This window comes from Neovison vison, chromosome 8, assembly GCF_020171115.1.
Source record: "Neovison vison isolate M4711 chromosome 8, ASM_NN_V1, whole genome shotgun sequence".
Classification (NCBI taxonomy): domain Eukaryota; kingdom Metazoa; phylum Chordata; class Mammalia; order Carnivora; family Mustelidae; genus Neogale; species Neogale vison.
Window position 1 is genome coordinate 76,612,322 of NC_058098.1, and position 17,086 is coordinate 76,629,407.

The 17,086-nt window shown below is 40.6% G+C and overlaps 2 protein-coding genes and 1 non-coding gene across 5 annotated transcripts in view; 1 reads left to right on the forward strand and 2 right to left on the reverse strand.

The window, feature by feature from the left end:
• ASB3 (ankyrin repeat and SOCS box containing 3) overlaps positions 1-14,286 on the reverse strand; it is a 110,299-nt gene extending 96,013 nt beyond the window's left edge. For both annotated transcript variants that reach the window (XM_044263941.1, XM_044263940.1), the window contains exon 1: positions 14,141-14,286. The gene's annotated coding sequence lies outside the window, so the exon portion shown is untranslated. The remainder of the gene's footprint in view (positions 1-14,140) is intronic.
• Positions 3,240-3,373, reverse strand: LOC122916665. Its single transcript, XR_006386285.1, has one exon. It is a non-coding gene; the product is annotated as a small nucleolar RNA SNORA70 (small nucleolar RNA).
• Positions 14,287-14,342: 56 nt separating the features above from the next.
• Positions 14,343-17,086, forward strand: part of ERLEC1 (endoplasmic reticulum lectin 1) — a 33,823-nt gene continuing 31,079 nt past the window's right edge. Inside the window, exon 1 of one of the 2 annotated variants that reach the window (XM_044263948.1) lies at positions 14,343-14,676. In XM_044263948.1, coding sequence (XP_044119883.1) covers positions 14,467-14,676 — 210 coding nt within the window. In that variant the 5' untranslated portion in view covers positions 14,343-14,466. The remainder of the gene's footprint in view (positions 14,677-17,086) is intronic. The other variant, XM_044263947.1, reaches the window with a different exon arrangement.

A 17,086-nucleotide genomic window follows, 5' to 3' on the forward strand; every position in this document is an offset into this window, starting at 1 on the left:
ACCCAGGAATCCCTACCTATTTTAAATAATTTCCCAACATTTTCAGTATTAGTTTTCTAGAAGTCATTTCACTTGTCCTATAAAACAAGAAAAGGAGCTAGCATTCATTAATGAGTATCTTATAACAATATGTTAGGCATTTTACATATGGAAGCATTTTCTGGGTAACTCCCTGAGCTTGTTTCCATAGTACCTTGCACAGTTACACACATATGTTAAGTAGCAGAAATCCAGGTCTTTCTCACTCTAAAACACAAGATCTTTCTACAATATATTTAAAAACCCACCTGAACTTCACCATCTTCACTATCCACCATCTTTTTTTCAGGAGGTAAACAAAATTAACTTTTGCATAAGGAAATAGTATGTAGCTTGTTACATAAAGATGTTAGAGTTAGGGACGCCTGGGTGGCTCAGTTGGTTGGGCAGCTGCCTTCGGCTCGGGTCATGATCCCAGTGTTCTGGGATCGAGTCCCACATCGGGCTCCTTGCTTGGCGGGGAGCCTGCTTCTCCCTCTGCCTCTGTCTGCCTGTGCTCGCACTCTCTCTCCCTCTCTCTCTGACAAATAAATAAATAAAACCTTTAAAAAAAAAGATGTTAGAGTTAGTTTTGATAGATGTATATTGATTCCCACAAATACAATGAGCCAATCCAAGATTCACATTCCATAGCTCAGAATCATGTAGGTGAATTCAGAAATATAGCCTTTCATTTTACAAACAAACCTAAGTCCAAAGGAGTTTGGAATTCCCCAAAGTGATTCTTTTATCATTTAATATATAATTGCTACAAAATATAAAGGGCAAGAGATAACTCTGGGATCCCCATTTATATGTCTTTCCAGGCTTTCAGTTACAATTAGACTAGAAAAATGTGACATATCACATATGGTGTACCATAAGCATTTATATGGAAGCCATATTCCAAAGCCCAGAAACAGGGATATTCACTGGGATGGGGAGAAACAGGACTAAAATGGAAAAGTTAAACAGTACTTTATTAGAGAGAAGCTAGGGTTTGAAGCCTCCCAGCTAGAAGGAATCATGACAGATATCAAGTTACCTAGATCCTGTCAGCAAAACTGTCTCTCTCTACAGTCCTTGGATCTCACTTTGAAAGCATCTTTTCTCATTCCTCCCTAATCACACACACAAAACTCAAGACTCATTCCTCAGAGTACAACTACTAGTTAAGATTCAAATTTCAGGAATTCAGAGAAAGTATGAGTGTAAACCCTGCATTGAGAAAAGAAGCTTTTTTTTTTTAAGATTTATTTATTTATTTATTTGACAGACAGAGATCACAAGCAGGCAGAGAGGCAGGCAGAGAGAGAGAGGAAGCAGGCTCCCTGCTGAGCAGAGAGCCCGATGTGGTGCTCAATCCCAGGACCCTGGGATCATGACCTGAGCCAAAGGCAGAGGCTTTAACCCACTGAGCCACCCAGGCGCCTCAAGAAAAGAAACTTTTAATATAGATCTCTAATGAAGTGGGGTTTTTTTTTTGTTTGTTTTTTTTTTTTAAGATTAAGTGGGGTTTTTTTAAAGTAGATCTTTACACTCTTACTGCAGGCCACTATTACGTTTCCCTTTCCCACTCCCAGGAAAACATAGTCACTTTTTGATCTACCACAAATATTAAGTCCATTTAGATACAGCCTCCATACATAAAAGGCTTCCAGTTAGGGAAACAAAGGTTTGTGGTGTCAACTCTGAATATCTTAAAGAATGAACATGACTCGTTTCTTTAAGATGGAGTTAAAAAATTTAGCCATTGTCTACAGGATATACATTTCATCTTAAAAAGGATTTTTTTTCACTTTCTACTAATAAAGTACCTGAAATGTGTATTATTTTACATCTTGAAGGTGCTCATTTAATTTTAACATATGTAAAGCATTATGGAATACCTGACATAATAAAAACTATTACCTAGTATTGGTTTACATTATATATTCAGAGTACATGTGTTTAGCATCTCTTTGAGATTCATAATGATTACAATCATGCCTGTACTTTAAGAACCATATTTGGTCTATTATAAATTTTCAAACATTTTATAGTCAACATTTCGTTCCATTATATTAGTTTTCTCTTTTCCATGGATACATAGCTTTAAATTATAACTTTGGAACAGTTGTAACTATCGATGCATCATACTCCTATAATTTGTCATCCCTGATTCTTTCAAAGTCAGTCAAATGATGGATGCACTTAAAATTCTCTCTCATCACATCCTGTTAAAAATCTACATACCAAATATTCCAATTATGCTTATCTTTTCTCACCAAAGATACTGTGACTATATTTTCTATGTATTTATTCAACTCTCAACAATCTGTTTTTATGCATTCTAAAGCCTTAAAATAAATTCACCCTAAGCATATATTAGAAACTCAAAGATTAGTGGGATGATTTTTTTTAATCCTGTGGCTACTTTTCAAAGAATTTTAACTTCTCAAGAGACAACTACTAAAATTATTCTTCTGTATGTCAAAATTATATGATGAAAATAAGCCTTATTGAATCTCCGGGTTTTTTCATTCTACTTAAGGTTCATTTTCCCTTCTAAAACATTATATATTCAGCACTAATCTCTTGGTGGTTTCATTTAATCATACTAAGCCTTCTTGTCTTTATAAAAAGTTTGACAACAAATAAACATACATTCTGTAACTGGAAAAAACCACCACTTACCCCTGTAATTTCTTTTATTCTTCCTACTTTACTATCCTTCACAGAATTTTTTTTTTTTTTTACAGAAAGTTGGATTTATTTGTGGACATGAATATGATGGGAAGGGGTAGTGCCAAGATTCTCATGAGTGCAGAGCCCTCCATTTGTCCAAGGGACCATGGTTAGGGATGTATTTGACCCCACAGCCATCTGGGATAAGCCACTTTTCAGCCATCACGTCTTCAAATTCGTCTGCATTGAACTTAGTAAAGCCCCAGTAAAGAAGTAAAGAAGTAAAGAAAGAAGTAAAGAAAAGAAAAGTAAAGTAAAGTAAAGAAGTCTTGGAGATGTGGATCTTCTGGCGGCCAGGGAACCTGAACTTGGTCCTGTGTAGGGCCTCAATCACATGCTCCTTGTTCTGCAGCTTGGTACGGATGGACATGATGACTTGGCCAATGTGGACCCTCACTACTGTGCCCTGGGGCTTTCCAAAGGCACCCCGCATACCTGTCTGCAGCCTAAATTGGAGATAGCCATGAGGTCAGACCCCAGCATCCACCAAAAAGGGTTGTCTCCAAGGTCCCTTAGGGCAACCCATACAATCAACAGGTTGCATACACTACTGAGGAGGCTACTGTTTGCAGCTATGGCACACTGGGCCCTCATAGACAAAGAGCACAGTCGGCTTAATTGGCTGCAGTCCTTCACAGAATTTTTAAACTACAATGTTCTCTATTGCCCTATCAGCTCCTTTTAATGCCCCTCCAATCTACCTTGGCTCTTGCTGTACTCAAGGAGTCAGTGTACTCTTCAGTCACCAATGACTCTTTCCTGATTTAACCCAAAGATCTCTGTTTCATCCTTTACAATTCTGATACACCAGACTAGTAAGCAAGAATCTCATTTCACTAAGTCCAAAAGAGTAGAACATTTCGTTGTATTTACTTACATCTTGGATTTTTTTTTTTTACATCTTAGATTTTTTAATCAGATACACAAACTCACCAAGTCCTAGGTTTCAATCACCATCTTTATTGAGAAAACTTCCAATCTTCCTCAAATTCTATATGACTCTATGTCTTATATGTAAGGTATCTCATATACCTTATTGAGCTACACAAGCACCTGAAACTTGGCATACTAAAAGCAGAATTCATCTCTTTTCCCAAGAAGAAAACTTTATCCCACATGACACACATTAAATGTTGAACAATTACTTGAACAGAAAATACAACAAACAGGTTTAAGATACTCATCAATTAACAAGCTTCTAGAGAAAATGAATGATATTTTCTTTTTTTAAAAAGATTTTATTTATTTATTTGACAGAGAGAGAGAGATCGCAAGTAGGCAGAGAGGCAGGTAGAGAGAGAGATGGGGAAGGAGGGTCCCTGCTAAGCAGAGAGCCTGATGCCGGGGCTTGATCCCAGGACCCTGGGATCATAACCAGAGCTGAAGGCAGAGGCTTTAACCCACTGAGTCACCCAGGTGCTCTGAAAATGAATGATATTTTCCCAATATACAAAATTTTAGCCTTTATTTTACTTAAAATTTTATATAACATTTCTTAATAAGTCAAAGAACAGTTAGCAGGGAAAAGCTGGAGCCTATCTGTGATGTGGCTTGAAATATTACATGATGATAAAAACTATCCTTCAAGTATGAGCTGGAAGATTTCTCAGCTAAAATGGGAAACTTGAAATATAGCAAGAGTCAGAGTTTTGTTTTTATTTTTTAAAGATTTTTATTATTTATTCAACAGAGAGATAAAGAGCACAAGTACACAGAGCATAAGGCAGAGGGAGAGGGAGAAGCAGGCTCTCTGCTTAGCAGAGAGCTTGATGCGGGGCTCGATCCCAGGACAGCCACTTAACCCACTGAGCCACTGAAGCGCCGCAAAAGCCAGAGTTTTTTACATATTTTTCTTACCACCAATCTCTTTTCTTCTTTCTAATACATTTTCTACTCTGCAATGAGAGTTATGTTTCTAAAATATGGAACTAAGCTGGTCAATAATCAAAAACACCTCCCACAGCATACAAAACAAATTTCAATTTCTTTAACTTGGTATTCAACTATTTATAATATGGTGTCAGCATACTTATCACACATTTCACTTCCCACTAACGTACCCCACCCCATGTTCCAGTCACCCCATCCTCCTCATCCATTAAGACCCAGCAAAAATGAGGGACTTGTGATTTGTGTCAAGCAGTAACTATGCACTAAGACTACCAAGAAAAAAAGAGTACCCAGTTATCAAGAACCACATTTAGTGGAAAGACATATAACCAAGCAAATCAATGTTATTTAGCATAAAGGCTGTGACAAAAAATACAAACAGGATACAGAACTACAAATTATTAGTTCAAACTAATAAGATCAGAGAAAGCCTCATGGAAAAAAATAAGTAGCTGTTCACAGATCAAAGAATAATAACCTTATGTAACAAACAGTATATATACCAAAATCTATTCTGTTGATACATATATTAATTCCCATTTTCTTAGATGATGAAAATGAGAGACAAAGAGTTTAGGGGCACCTGGGTGGCTTAGTGGGTTAAAGCTTCTGCCTTCGGCTCAGGTCATGATCCCAGGGTCCTGGGATTGAGCCCCACATCGGGCTCTCTGCTCAGCGGGGAGCCTGCTTCCCCCCCAACACCCGCCTGCCTCTCTGCCTAGTTGTGATCTCTCTCCCTCTGTCAAATAAATAAATAAATAAATTTTTTAAAAAGAGTTTAAGTTAAACATAAAAATAATAACTATCATTTATTGAATACTTAAAATATACCAAACATTGTGCTAAACACTAAAAAGAAACAAATGGAATTAAGGGTCTTAATTTAAAAAAGAATTGTGAGAAAAAGGAGCTTTCTCATTTTATACCTCTGCTTGTAAGTTTTAACCTCAATGAGATTCTTTCCTGAAATAGGATAAATTAAAAAGGATGAAAAAAGAAAAAGGATTCATTAAATTACCCATACCCTACAGTCATAATTCTAAAAAATTTAAACAAAATATGCTTTGCCCAATTTTCTCAACAGCATTAACTGATTTATTCAACAAATATTTATGAATTATCTACTCTGTATAAGACAAACTAAGGGCAATCGTTTTCCTCTACTTCCTACCAAAATTCCACTAAAATGCATTCATTCATTCTAGAAGAGAGAAAACAGATGGGACTACTTTGGGGTTTAAGCCAGTGCAGAAAAAAAACTGCAGGGGCGCCTGGGTGGCTCAGTGGGTTAAGCCGCTGCCTTCGGCTCGGGTCGTGATTTCAGGGTCCTGGGATCGAGTCCCGCATCGGGCTCTCTGCTCAGCGGGGAGCCTGCTTCCCTCTCTCTCTCTCTGCCTGCCTCTCTGTCTACTTGTGATCTCTGTCAAATAAACAAATAAAATCTTTAAAAAATTTTAAAAAAAAAAAAGAAAAAGAAAAAAAACTGCAGTCTAAAACAAACATGCACACACCTACAAGAAGGCTACACCCATGGAGAAGACATTCCTGCCAGCAGAGCCTGGAAAAGTACCATACCTGGAAACAACGAGAAGAGAAAGCAAGAGGGGTCTGTAGGATTAAAAGCAGGATGATTTAAAATAATAGATAAATAAATAAAATTAGGATGATTAAAAGATGTATATGAACAGCCAACCCAAACCTCATACCCCATTCCTTTACAAACAGAAAGTCTATAAGCAACAGTGTTGGTTTCTAGCTAAAACTACACTTGTTTCTCTTAATTTAACAATCTACCGTGAGAGCGTTAAGGATCTTCATAATCCCTAACAAAACCTTCCTTATGTGGACATAGGCTAGAGGGAGATGAAAGAGCAGTTCTCTTCCTGCATTTCATCCATGGACCCCAAAGTGAGGCCCAATAATTGACACCATGCTCAATAATCACTATTTTTTTTTTTAAAGAAAATCAAAAGCACAAGAAAAAAGTGTGAAAATAAACAGCTGACCTGAAGGAAATATAGCTGTTTCTGTGAACTGAAGATAAATGTTTAAAATTTGTAAATGCTATCCTAAAAGAAATTCATGAAGGCACTGCATCCATTAAAAAAGAGCACCTGCAGGGGTGCCTAGGTGGCTGAGTCAGTTAAACAACCGACTCTTGGTTTCCACCCAGGTCATGATCGCCAGGTCTTGGGAATGAGCCCTGCTTCAGGCTTTGCATGCAGCACGAAGTCTGTTTGATATTCTCTCTCACTCCATCTACCTCTCCTCCCACTCATATGAACACACACACACACTCTCTCTTTAAAATAAATAAATCTTAAAAAGGAGGGAGGGTCAACTACTGTACACCTGAAACAAATATAACCATACATTAACTACACTGGAATTAAAAAATGACAACATTGAGTAGTGACCAAAAGAATGGGTTCAGGAGCCAGACTGCTTGTAGTCTGATATCCAGTTCCATTGCTTACCGTGGTGATGGCCTCTGGCAATCTGCCATACTTCATTAATATATTAATGTCATGACTTCTGAAATTGAGAGGCATCTCATACTCACTGGCATGTCATAACTTTAACTGGCAGCAGTTACTTTCTTAGTAGTACTAAAAAATAATAGTGAGCCTTAAAATAAATGGCAAATGGGGATTGTTACAATTTAAAGGAGACTTTAAGACAACAATCAAATGCAAGGCATGAACTTTGGACCCTGAAAGGGAAAAAGGTAAATAAAATGTAAAAATTGAAATCATTGTTATTTTTCCAAGACCCAAAGTAGTATACATCTTGGGTTATAAAGGAGTCTCCTTTTCTTAGTCACTGACTTTTTTCAACATCCAGGCCAGTGGTCTTGTACAATGCCACATTTGGATTTGATTATTTTCTTAGGTTTGGAAAATTCTTTCCAGCATATGTTTTGTTTTACACTGGTGTTGTGGTATACTTGGGTTTTAAAAATTCATTCTTGTAGAAAATTCTTTGCAAAAACTTAAAGATACTAAGCATGGGTTTAAAAAAAAGAATCATGTTAGCTTGGTTTGAAATCAAACGTCCACTCTCCTTTTTCCCCCTGTGCCTAAGAGACACGTACAATATTCACATGTGCACCTGTATATTTGCTGGCATTCTGTCACCTGTGTTTGTGTTATATTTCAACCAAAAACATGTGAAGGCCCAAAGCTTTTACTTTCCTTTATTTTTCCCAAAATGTGCATCTCAGTTCTCTTATGTCTTCTTTTTTATTACTGTAGAGTAAATTATATTCAAAGGAGGAACTGGAGGGGAAAAAAATCAGTACTGGAAATAAAGAGAAAAGGACAATTATGTTCCTAGGCAGCCTCTGGGGTAATTAGTGCTATACAACCTCAGACTGCACACCAGCTGTTCAGTTGAGCAAATAGCTTTGTTTTTAGTGGTTTTGCCCTTTCTGTGTATAAATGAGAAACAAGGGAAACCTCGGTGGCTCAGTCTTTAAGTGTCTGCTTTAGGCTCAGGTCATGATCCAGAGTCCTGAAATCAGGCCCCACTTCAGGCTCCCTGCTTCTCCAGAAGCCTGCTTTTCCCTTTCCCACTCCCCCTGCTTGTGCTCCCTCTCTCACTGTGTCTCTGTCAAATAAGTAAATAAAATCTTTAAAAATAAATAAATAAATAAAAATAAATGAGAAATAATAAAGAGATTTGGGGTAACTTTTAACTTAAAGCCCAACTGTTTAGTTCTCATTTGTGAGTCATAAAAATTTCAACTAAAAATATTTTTTTACAGTTTTATTCAGGCATATTTTATAGTGTGGCATAAATATATTAACTTTATGTTTGTGTGAATTATACTACAATATTGTATTAACTTGTGTCTGTTTCCTCAGCAGTAAAATGGGGAAAACAATAAAACCTACCTTTTAGACTATGAGCCTAAATCAATTAAATAAGTTTTTATCTTTTAAGTGCTTAAAATAGTGCCTGGACTCAACATCTGGTACATGAATAGAATAAAGAAATTGAATCATCATTAGTTCTTACATATTACCACTTGTTATTTTCTCCATTTGAAAAATAAGAACTGGGGCACCTGGGTGGCTCAGTGGGTTAGGCCTCTGCCTTCAGCTAGGGTCATGATCTCCCCGTCCTGGGATCAAGCCCCCATCAGGCTCCCTGCTCGGCGGGGAGCCTGCTTCCCTCCCCCGACCCCTCTCTGCCTGCCTCTATGACTACTTGTGATCTCTCTCTCTCTCTGTCAAATAAATAAATAAGTAAAATCTTAAAAAAAAAAAAAAAAGAAAGAAAGAAAAAGGAAAAGAAAAAGAAAAAGAACTGAGCTCTAAAGAGGTTAAGTAAGGTTCCCAATGTCAGACATGTGGTTAGGTGGTAGGGCTGGGATCAGAACCTAACTGGCCTAACTCCTAAGTCTCTGCTCCTAACCAATTTATAATTCAGTTGCACAGAGTTTGTACCTAATTCTTTATTCAGGCATAGCCTAACTGTTGAAAAATCAGATATCCAGAGGGGATTTTTTGCTGCTACAGATCATGACACAATGAGTATCTTTGTACCCACATTCTTATGTATCAGGGCAAGTCCAAAAAGTGAAATCACTAGGCCAGAGTTTTACACGTTTTTAATTTTAACAGAAACTACTAATTTTAAAACATTTATTAAAGCAGGTCCAGCTTTCCCTTTTATAGTATCTGGACTGCCTATCTTACTAAGAAATGTCATCTCTATTCCGGTTACACAAATATTCTCCTCATCTCTTCACATAGATATATATATTTAACTCATTTACAATTTAGTTTTTGTGTATTTTATGAAGAGGGCATCTCGTTGGTTTTCTTATAAATGGACAGCAAATTATACTCGTATCATTTATTAATTAAAACATCCTAGGGGCACCTGGGTGGCTCAGTGGCTTAGGCCTCTGCCTTAGGCTCAGGTCATGATCTCAGGGGCCTGGGATCGGGCCCAAGCTGGGCTCTCTGCTTGGCAGGGAGCCTGCTTCCCCCCTCTCTCTTTACCTGCCTCTCTTCCTGCTTGTGATCTCTGTCAAATAAATAAATAAAATCTTTAAAAAAAAAAAATCCTTTCCCACTACAGTGAAATGTCACCCCTTCACATTTTAAACTCCTTATGTCATTCCCAAACTCCCTTCTTGTACTCAAACCAAATTACCTTTTTTTTTTTAAGATTTTTATTTATTTATTTATTTGACAGAGATTCAGAGAGCACAAGCAAGGGGAGTGGTAGGGAGAAGCAGAGTTTCTGCAGAGCGATTCAATCCCAGGACCCCAGGATCATGACCTGAGACAAGGCAGACCCCCAACTAACTGAGCCACCCAGGCACCCCATCAAACCAAATTACTTTTGATCTCAATAAGTCTTAGGCTCATGTTTTTTTCATTCACTTAAAATAGGCCTTTCCCAGCTCTGTAAATCCAAAGAGCTGCCCATAAGGAGAAGCTGGATCTTAAAATCATGGTGTCACCATGAGAATCTGTGCAGGACTGTTTTCTCAGAGAGGGAAGAAAACGCTTCCTGACTGAATGAGAGGCTGGTATCATTCAACAATGGACCAGCTCCAGGAAAGACATTCAGATGCCCAGGACCCAGTGATCACCTATAGGCAAACAAGTTACCCACCTGGTTACAGACGGTTTTGCATCAACCACAGACAACTAACAGCAATCAAGCGGCCACACAAACCTGGGGTCTCTCTAAGAGAGGTACCAGGAGAGCGAAGCACTGTGTGCTCTGAAAACCCTGCTGGCATGTAATAAGTGCTCAGCAGATACTTGTTTCATGAATGAACACTTTCTGACTTTAAAGGGAGAGAAGACCCCTAGCTTCTGCCAAGCCATCCTGGCATATTCAAGCTTAGACCAAAGAAACATACATACATGGGGAAATGACTGTTCACACAGACCATCGTGGTATGGCCGATAAGGACCCACCCTAATTCAATATGACCTCATCCTAACTTGATCACATCTGCAAAGGCCCTATGTCCAAATAAATTCACACTCACAAGGTTCCAGGGGTTAGAACTTCACCATATCCTTTAGGGGAACACAATTCAGTCCATAACATCCCCTATAATCAATTTTCCACACAACAGTCTTAATGATCCTCATGAATGTGCATCAGGCCCTAACACTCTCCTGCTTACAGGTCTGTGTCCTCTTCCTGCCTCTCAAACATCATCTCTTACACTCTAGCCCCACAGGCCTTCTTTCTGTCAGTCCAACACACCACACTCATCCTTGCCTCAAGACCTCCTCCTGGAAAATTTCGTGCGCCACCTTCTTCATCATTTCAAGTTACCACTCAAGTGTTACTTCATCACAGAGGCTTACTCTGATCATCTGCCTAAGCAGCACATCTCAAAGGTCTTCTCTTTCGTATAACCCAAGTTTCTAAGCAGTATTTGCCAGTACCAGAAAGTATGTTATTTATTTTTTATTGAAGCTCTTATTTGAACACAAGCTCTATTGAACCAGATTCCATTATTATAATCCCCAGATACTAAACTAGCACCTTGCAAGTACTTTTCATTTTTATTTACTCAAATATGTCTTTTTCTTTGATGAGACAAGTATTTTCCATTTCAGTTGCAAAGATTAATTATACCCCTAAATTTTCTTGTAATTTTTTCTTTTTTTCTGTGTGTGATTCACTTAAATCTTTAATCCGTTTGGAATTAATCTTTGTATACTTGAGAAACAGGGGTCACATCAGATAATTCCGATGCAAAAAGTCTGCAACAATTGGGACTTATTGGATAAAGCTCAAACACTTCTGCACAGAATATGCTCTATATGCAACCTTCCCTGAACTGACTGCCTCTGTCCCTCTGAAGTACCAATCTCCTGCTGATGACTCCAATTTTTTTAAAAGATTTTATTTATTTATTTGACACAGAGAGATCACAAGTAGGCAGAGAGGCAGGCAGAGAAAGAGGGGGAAGCAGGCTCCCTGCTGAGCAGAGAGCCTGATGCAGGGCTCAATCCCAAGACTCTGGGATCATGACCTGAGCCGAAAGCAGAGGCTTTAACCCACTGAGCCACCCAGGTGACTGATGACTCCATTTTATCCTGTCCTCTGACTATACCAAAAAGTCCTAATGGGCCATCAAGAAGAGTTATGCTTGGGGCGCCTGGGTGGCTCAGTGGGTTAAGCCGCTGCCTTCGGCTCAGGTCATGATCTCAGGGTTCTGGGATCGAGTCCCGCATCGGGCTCTCTGCTCAACAGGGAGCCTGCTTCCTCCTCTCTCTCTCTGCCTGCCTCTCTGCCTACTTGTGATCTCTCTGTCAAATAAATGAATAAAATCTTTAAAAAAAAAAAAAAGAAGAAGAGTTATGCTTGAGGGTCGCCTAGGTGGTTCAGTCGTTGGGCATCTGCCTTTGGCTCAGATCATGGTCCCAGCATCTGGGATCAAGCCCCGGATCTGGCTCTCTGCTTGGTGGGAAGCCTGCTTCTCCCTCTCCAGCTCCCCTGTGCTTATGTTCCCTCTCTTGCTACCTCTCTCTGTCATAAATAAATAAAACCTTTAAAAAAAATTATGCTTGAAATGCACTTCTCCATCTGCTTGAACTCCTTCCTACAAATCCTTAAAACCCCAGGTCTAAAGTCACCTCTCTTGGAAAGCCTTTCGAGCAACCCTTGAGTTCCTCACCTCCTTTTTTCTATCTCCCCTTTTACATCCCTCTACTCTATAATATATAGTACCTGCTTCATAAATATATAGAGTATTTAGATTGATGTCTAGTACACAATAAATGCTAAGTGAATGTTAATTACTATTTTATTACCACAATAGGTTGCAATTATTTGTGTAATCTGCCTTCTAGACCAAGAGGGACAAAAGGCGGAGACACATTTATTTACCATTTTACCAAACCTACTGGTCTGGCACAAATAAAGCACTAATAAGTACTAAACAAATTAGGGGCGCCTGGGTGGCTCAGTGGGTTAAGACGCTGCCTTTGGCTCAGGTCATGATCTCAGCGTCCTGGGATCGAGTCCCGCATCGGGCTCTCTGCTTAGCAGGGAGCCTGCTTCCTCCTCTCTCTCTGTCTCTGCCTGCTTGTGATCTCTCTCTGTCAAATAAATAAATAAAATCTTTTAAAAATTAAAAAAAAAGTACTAAACAAATTAATAAACAGCACCTCAAAGCTGGACCAAAGTAATTTTCTTTGAAACTGTGGATTCCTTATATTTTTTAAAAAAGGAAACTTTTTCCATATACACTATAGAGTATTATGCCTCCATCAGAAAGGATGAATACCCAACTTTTGCAGCAACATGGACAGCACTGGAAGAGATTATGCTGAGTGAAATAAGTCAAGCAGAGAGAGTCAATTATCATATGGCTTCACTTATTTGTGGAGCATAACAAATAGCATGGAGGACAAGGGGTGATAGAGAGGAGAAGGGAGTTGAGGGAAATTGGAAGGGGAGGTGAACCATGAGAGACTATGGACTCTGAAAAACAATCTGAGGGTTTTGAAGGGGCGAGGGGTGGGAGGTTGGGGGAACCAGGTGGTGGGTATTAGAGAGGGCACGGATTGCATGGAGCACTGGGTGTGGTGCAAAAACAATGAATACTGTTACGCTGAATATAAATAAATAAATAATAGAATATGGAGGGGGAGGAAACTTTTAAGATGAAAAATAAGCCTGCCCCTCCTGCTTTTTGATTTGGTTCAAATTCGAGGAATGAGGGGAGAGTCCAGCTTTACCCACATCCAGAAAGAAAATTTTAGGTGCTCCATGGCTGCCACTGTATAACCCATTATACTGGAAATGAAAACAATGGCATTTTTAAAAGAGAGGGGAATTTAAAACTTTTTGTCTTATTTTGAACGCAATCAGACATGTCTTAACCTCAGGTGAATTCATAACTTCACATTCGCCTGGCCCCGAACCTCACATACGGAAACTTAACAGCTTCATAAGTTGAAATGTCATCTCCATTCCATAAATGTCAACTTCATTTCATAAGGTGAATGTCAACTGTGGGAGGAAGGAGAAGCCGCACTGGTGAAAACGCAGGGGCTGTGAGGTCTAGCTGCCTTCTCCACGAGGAGTCTCTGTCCACAACAACCTCAGAGAATCACAGGATTCTTACACTGGGCTACGACAGGATTCCTCAGATCCGGTATCCCCTAAGCTAGCGCTGCAGAGACTGAGCAAACGGCCCTGGGTTTGTCAGTGGCTGCAAGGAACTTAGATGACCACAACCCGCAGGAGAAAAGGCGGAGAGAAGCTTCAAGCGGGAAAAATGAAGTGTACAGATGCTACGTGCGGAGAAAAGGAAAAAGAAAAGCAGCTGGAGGGTAGCTAAGTCAGGAACACCGCCACTTCTCATCGCCACCTCCAATTCTGGCATCTAATGACTACACCCGCCGAGTTCACGCTCTTCTTCCAGCTCCAGGGAGAGCCAAGACACCGCCTACCCGCTGGAGAGCCGCGAGGGAGGCAGGCGGAAGCGGCCGCCGCCTCCCGGACTCACCCACTCTCCGTGCCTCACGCCTCCGCGGAAAAGCCTGGACTCAGGCCAGGTTTTCGGAGTCAGCCTCCCGCAGGTCGCAATGTTCGATTTCTCCCCTCCCCCGACCCCGAGACCGCCGACCGGCGTCCCGGCTTCCGTAGGCGGGCGGCTTGGTGGACCCGGATGTTGATATGCGCCTGCCCCGGAAACGGTGGCGGGAGGCCCAAGGGGGCGGAGGTGGGGTTGCCCGGCTCTCCGGAAGGAGACGTGGCGGCGGTTGGGCCCCGGGCTGCCTGGGTGCTTAGAAGTCCCGCCGCCTCCTCCTCCTCCTCCCCCTTCTCTCCTCTATGGGAAGAGGAGGTTGTTGCGGCGGCTGGAGAAATCGGCAGCGGAGGATGGAGGAAGGAGGAGGCGGCGCGCGTAGTCTGGTCGCAGGCGGGCCGGTGTTATTGGTCCTCTGCGGCCTCCTAGAGGCGTCCGGTGGCGGCCGAGCGCTCCCCCAGCTCAGCGATGACATCCCTTTCCGAGTCAACTGGCCCGGCACCGAGTTCTCTCTGGTCAGTGCCCTCGCGAATCCTGTAGCCATCTCTGTCCCTCCTAGCACTAGGGTTTGGCCCTTCCCTCGGTACCTGCGCTTTTCTTCTCCAGAACCACCTCTGCAGGCGAATGCCTCCTTCCCTAATCCAAAGGTTCATTTGCCTCGCATTCATTCATTCATTCATACAGCAAGTGTTTAGCGAACACATTATGTGGTTTTGCCCTCCATGCTAAGCACTGAGGATCCAGCGGTCACCTGCTCTGCCCCTTTTCAATATGGCTCATTAGACAGTGCTTACCAACACTCCCACCCCGTGGAAGAAGCTTTCTTAGAATCACGTCAGACACAGGTATTTATCTTCTCTTTAGAAAGTCAGCTGCAGTTCTTCCTCCACCAGCCGCCTTCTCTCCTTCAGTAGTTCCACCTTCCCTGCAAAACCGATGGTACTGCAGATAAGAGTTCCCTCTCGTACTGGTTACTTCTGTCTCGTATACACACTCGTGCATATGTACATTCTCACAGCTCTTTCTCCTTCAGGGTTGTTTCCGAGAGGGCTGTTTGGCCTTTGAAATGTATTGACATCTACATTCTACTCAGAATAAGCAGTACAGCGCTGGTGTATTACGACTGTTATTTAACACTCCAGAATTTGAAATTCCGTGATCAGTTTTCCTAGAGATGAACATTTTTATAACCTCACAGTAACAAAAATGTGCGATCCTTCTGTCTTTAGGGATTACTCTGCTTTAAAGTCTTCCTACCACTATAGGCCAATTTAAAAAAAAAAATGTGCTTTTAAGATGCTTACCGTGTAGTAATTAATTTATTTATTTCAAATTGAAGTCTTGGAACATACAAAAGCTTTTTTAAAATTCTTGTTCCAGTTACCTGCAATCATTCCACTTGGGATGACCGTTTTGTTCTATTACTATACTGTTCTATTACTAATTCGTTGAAACAAGAGTAAGTGATAGCATGATGTCAAAGCAAGATTTACCAGGACAATGGATGTTATGGTTACAACAGCTTTCCATTTACAAATGGTAGTTTTTTGCAAGTATTTCACACTCTTCTGTTTCTCCATCCCTCTTCTTTTCAGTTCTCCTGAAAAGAATATTTATCTAAATAAATATTTATCTGAGGAGCCAGGTTTATTTTTGTATTAATGCCATGAAATATTATTGTATTAAAATACTTAGAGGGTGCCTAGATGGCTCAGTCGGTTAAGTGTCTTCCTTCAGCTGGGGTCATGATCCCAGCATCCTGGTATGAAATCCCAAGTCGGGTTCCCTGCTTAGTGGGCAGTCTGCTTTTCCCTCTCACTCTGCCCCTCCCCACTGCTGTGCTCTCTCTCTCTCTGTCTCTCAAATAAACAAATAAAATCTTTTAAAAAATAAAATACTTATATAAAAGCTTGTTGTAAGTGAGATATAACTTTAGCAGTCTTGAAGTGAGAATAATTTAATCCAATTTCTATTGTCCTTTCAAAAGACCACACAGAATAAACATGGGAAGTGTTACAGAATGTGGTCATTAAATTTACTCTTGTACCTGTCGGGTTTTTTGGTTTTTTTTTTTTAAGATTTTATCAATTTGGGGGCGCCTGGGTGGCTCAGTGGGTTAAAGCCTCTGCCTTCAGCTCAGGTCTTGATCCCAGGGTCCTGGGATCGAGTTCCGCATCGGGCTCTCTGCTCAGCAGGGAGCCTGCTTCCTCCTCTCTCTCTCTCTGCCTACTTGTGATCTCTGTCTGTCAAATAAATAAATAAAATCTTAAAAAAAAAAAAGATTGTATCAATTTGCAAGAGAGGCAGAGAGAGCACAAGCAAGGGGAGGCAGACAGAGAGGCAGAGGGACAAGTAGACTCCAGACTGAGCAGGGAGCCCAACCTGGGACTCCCAGGACCCCAAGATCTTGACCTGAGCTGAAGTCAGACACTTAACTGACTGAGCCACACAGGAGCCCTGTTTTTGTTTTTGTTTTTGTTCTTTTTTTTTTTTTTAAAGATTTTATTTATTTATTTGACAGGGAGAGATATCACAAGTAGGCAGAGAGGCAGGCAGAGAGAGAGAAGGGGAAGCAGGCTCCCTGCTGAGCAGAGAGCCCGATGCAGGACTCGATCCCAGGACCCTGAGATCATGACCTGAGCCGAAGGCAGCGGCTTAACCCACTGAGCCACCCAGGCGCCCTTGTTTTTGTTTTTTTAATTTAAAAATTACATGCTGATAGGCAGCCCTGAAAACTTCCTGACTTTTAAATGGATAACTAAAACTGGCCTTTTTAGAGGTTACTACCAAATGTTATTCTGTTTCTTTCTGGCACTGGGGTTTGCTGGCTTAAAAGAGGTTATGGGGAAAAAAAAAAAAAAAAAAAGAGGTACCAACCTTCCATGTATCTGTCTTCCATGTATCCGGTACCAACCTTCCATATGT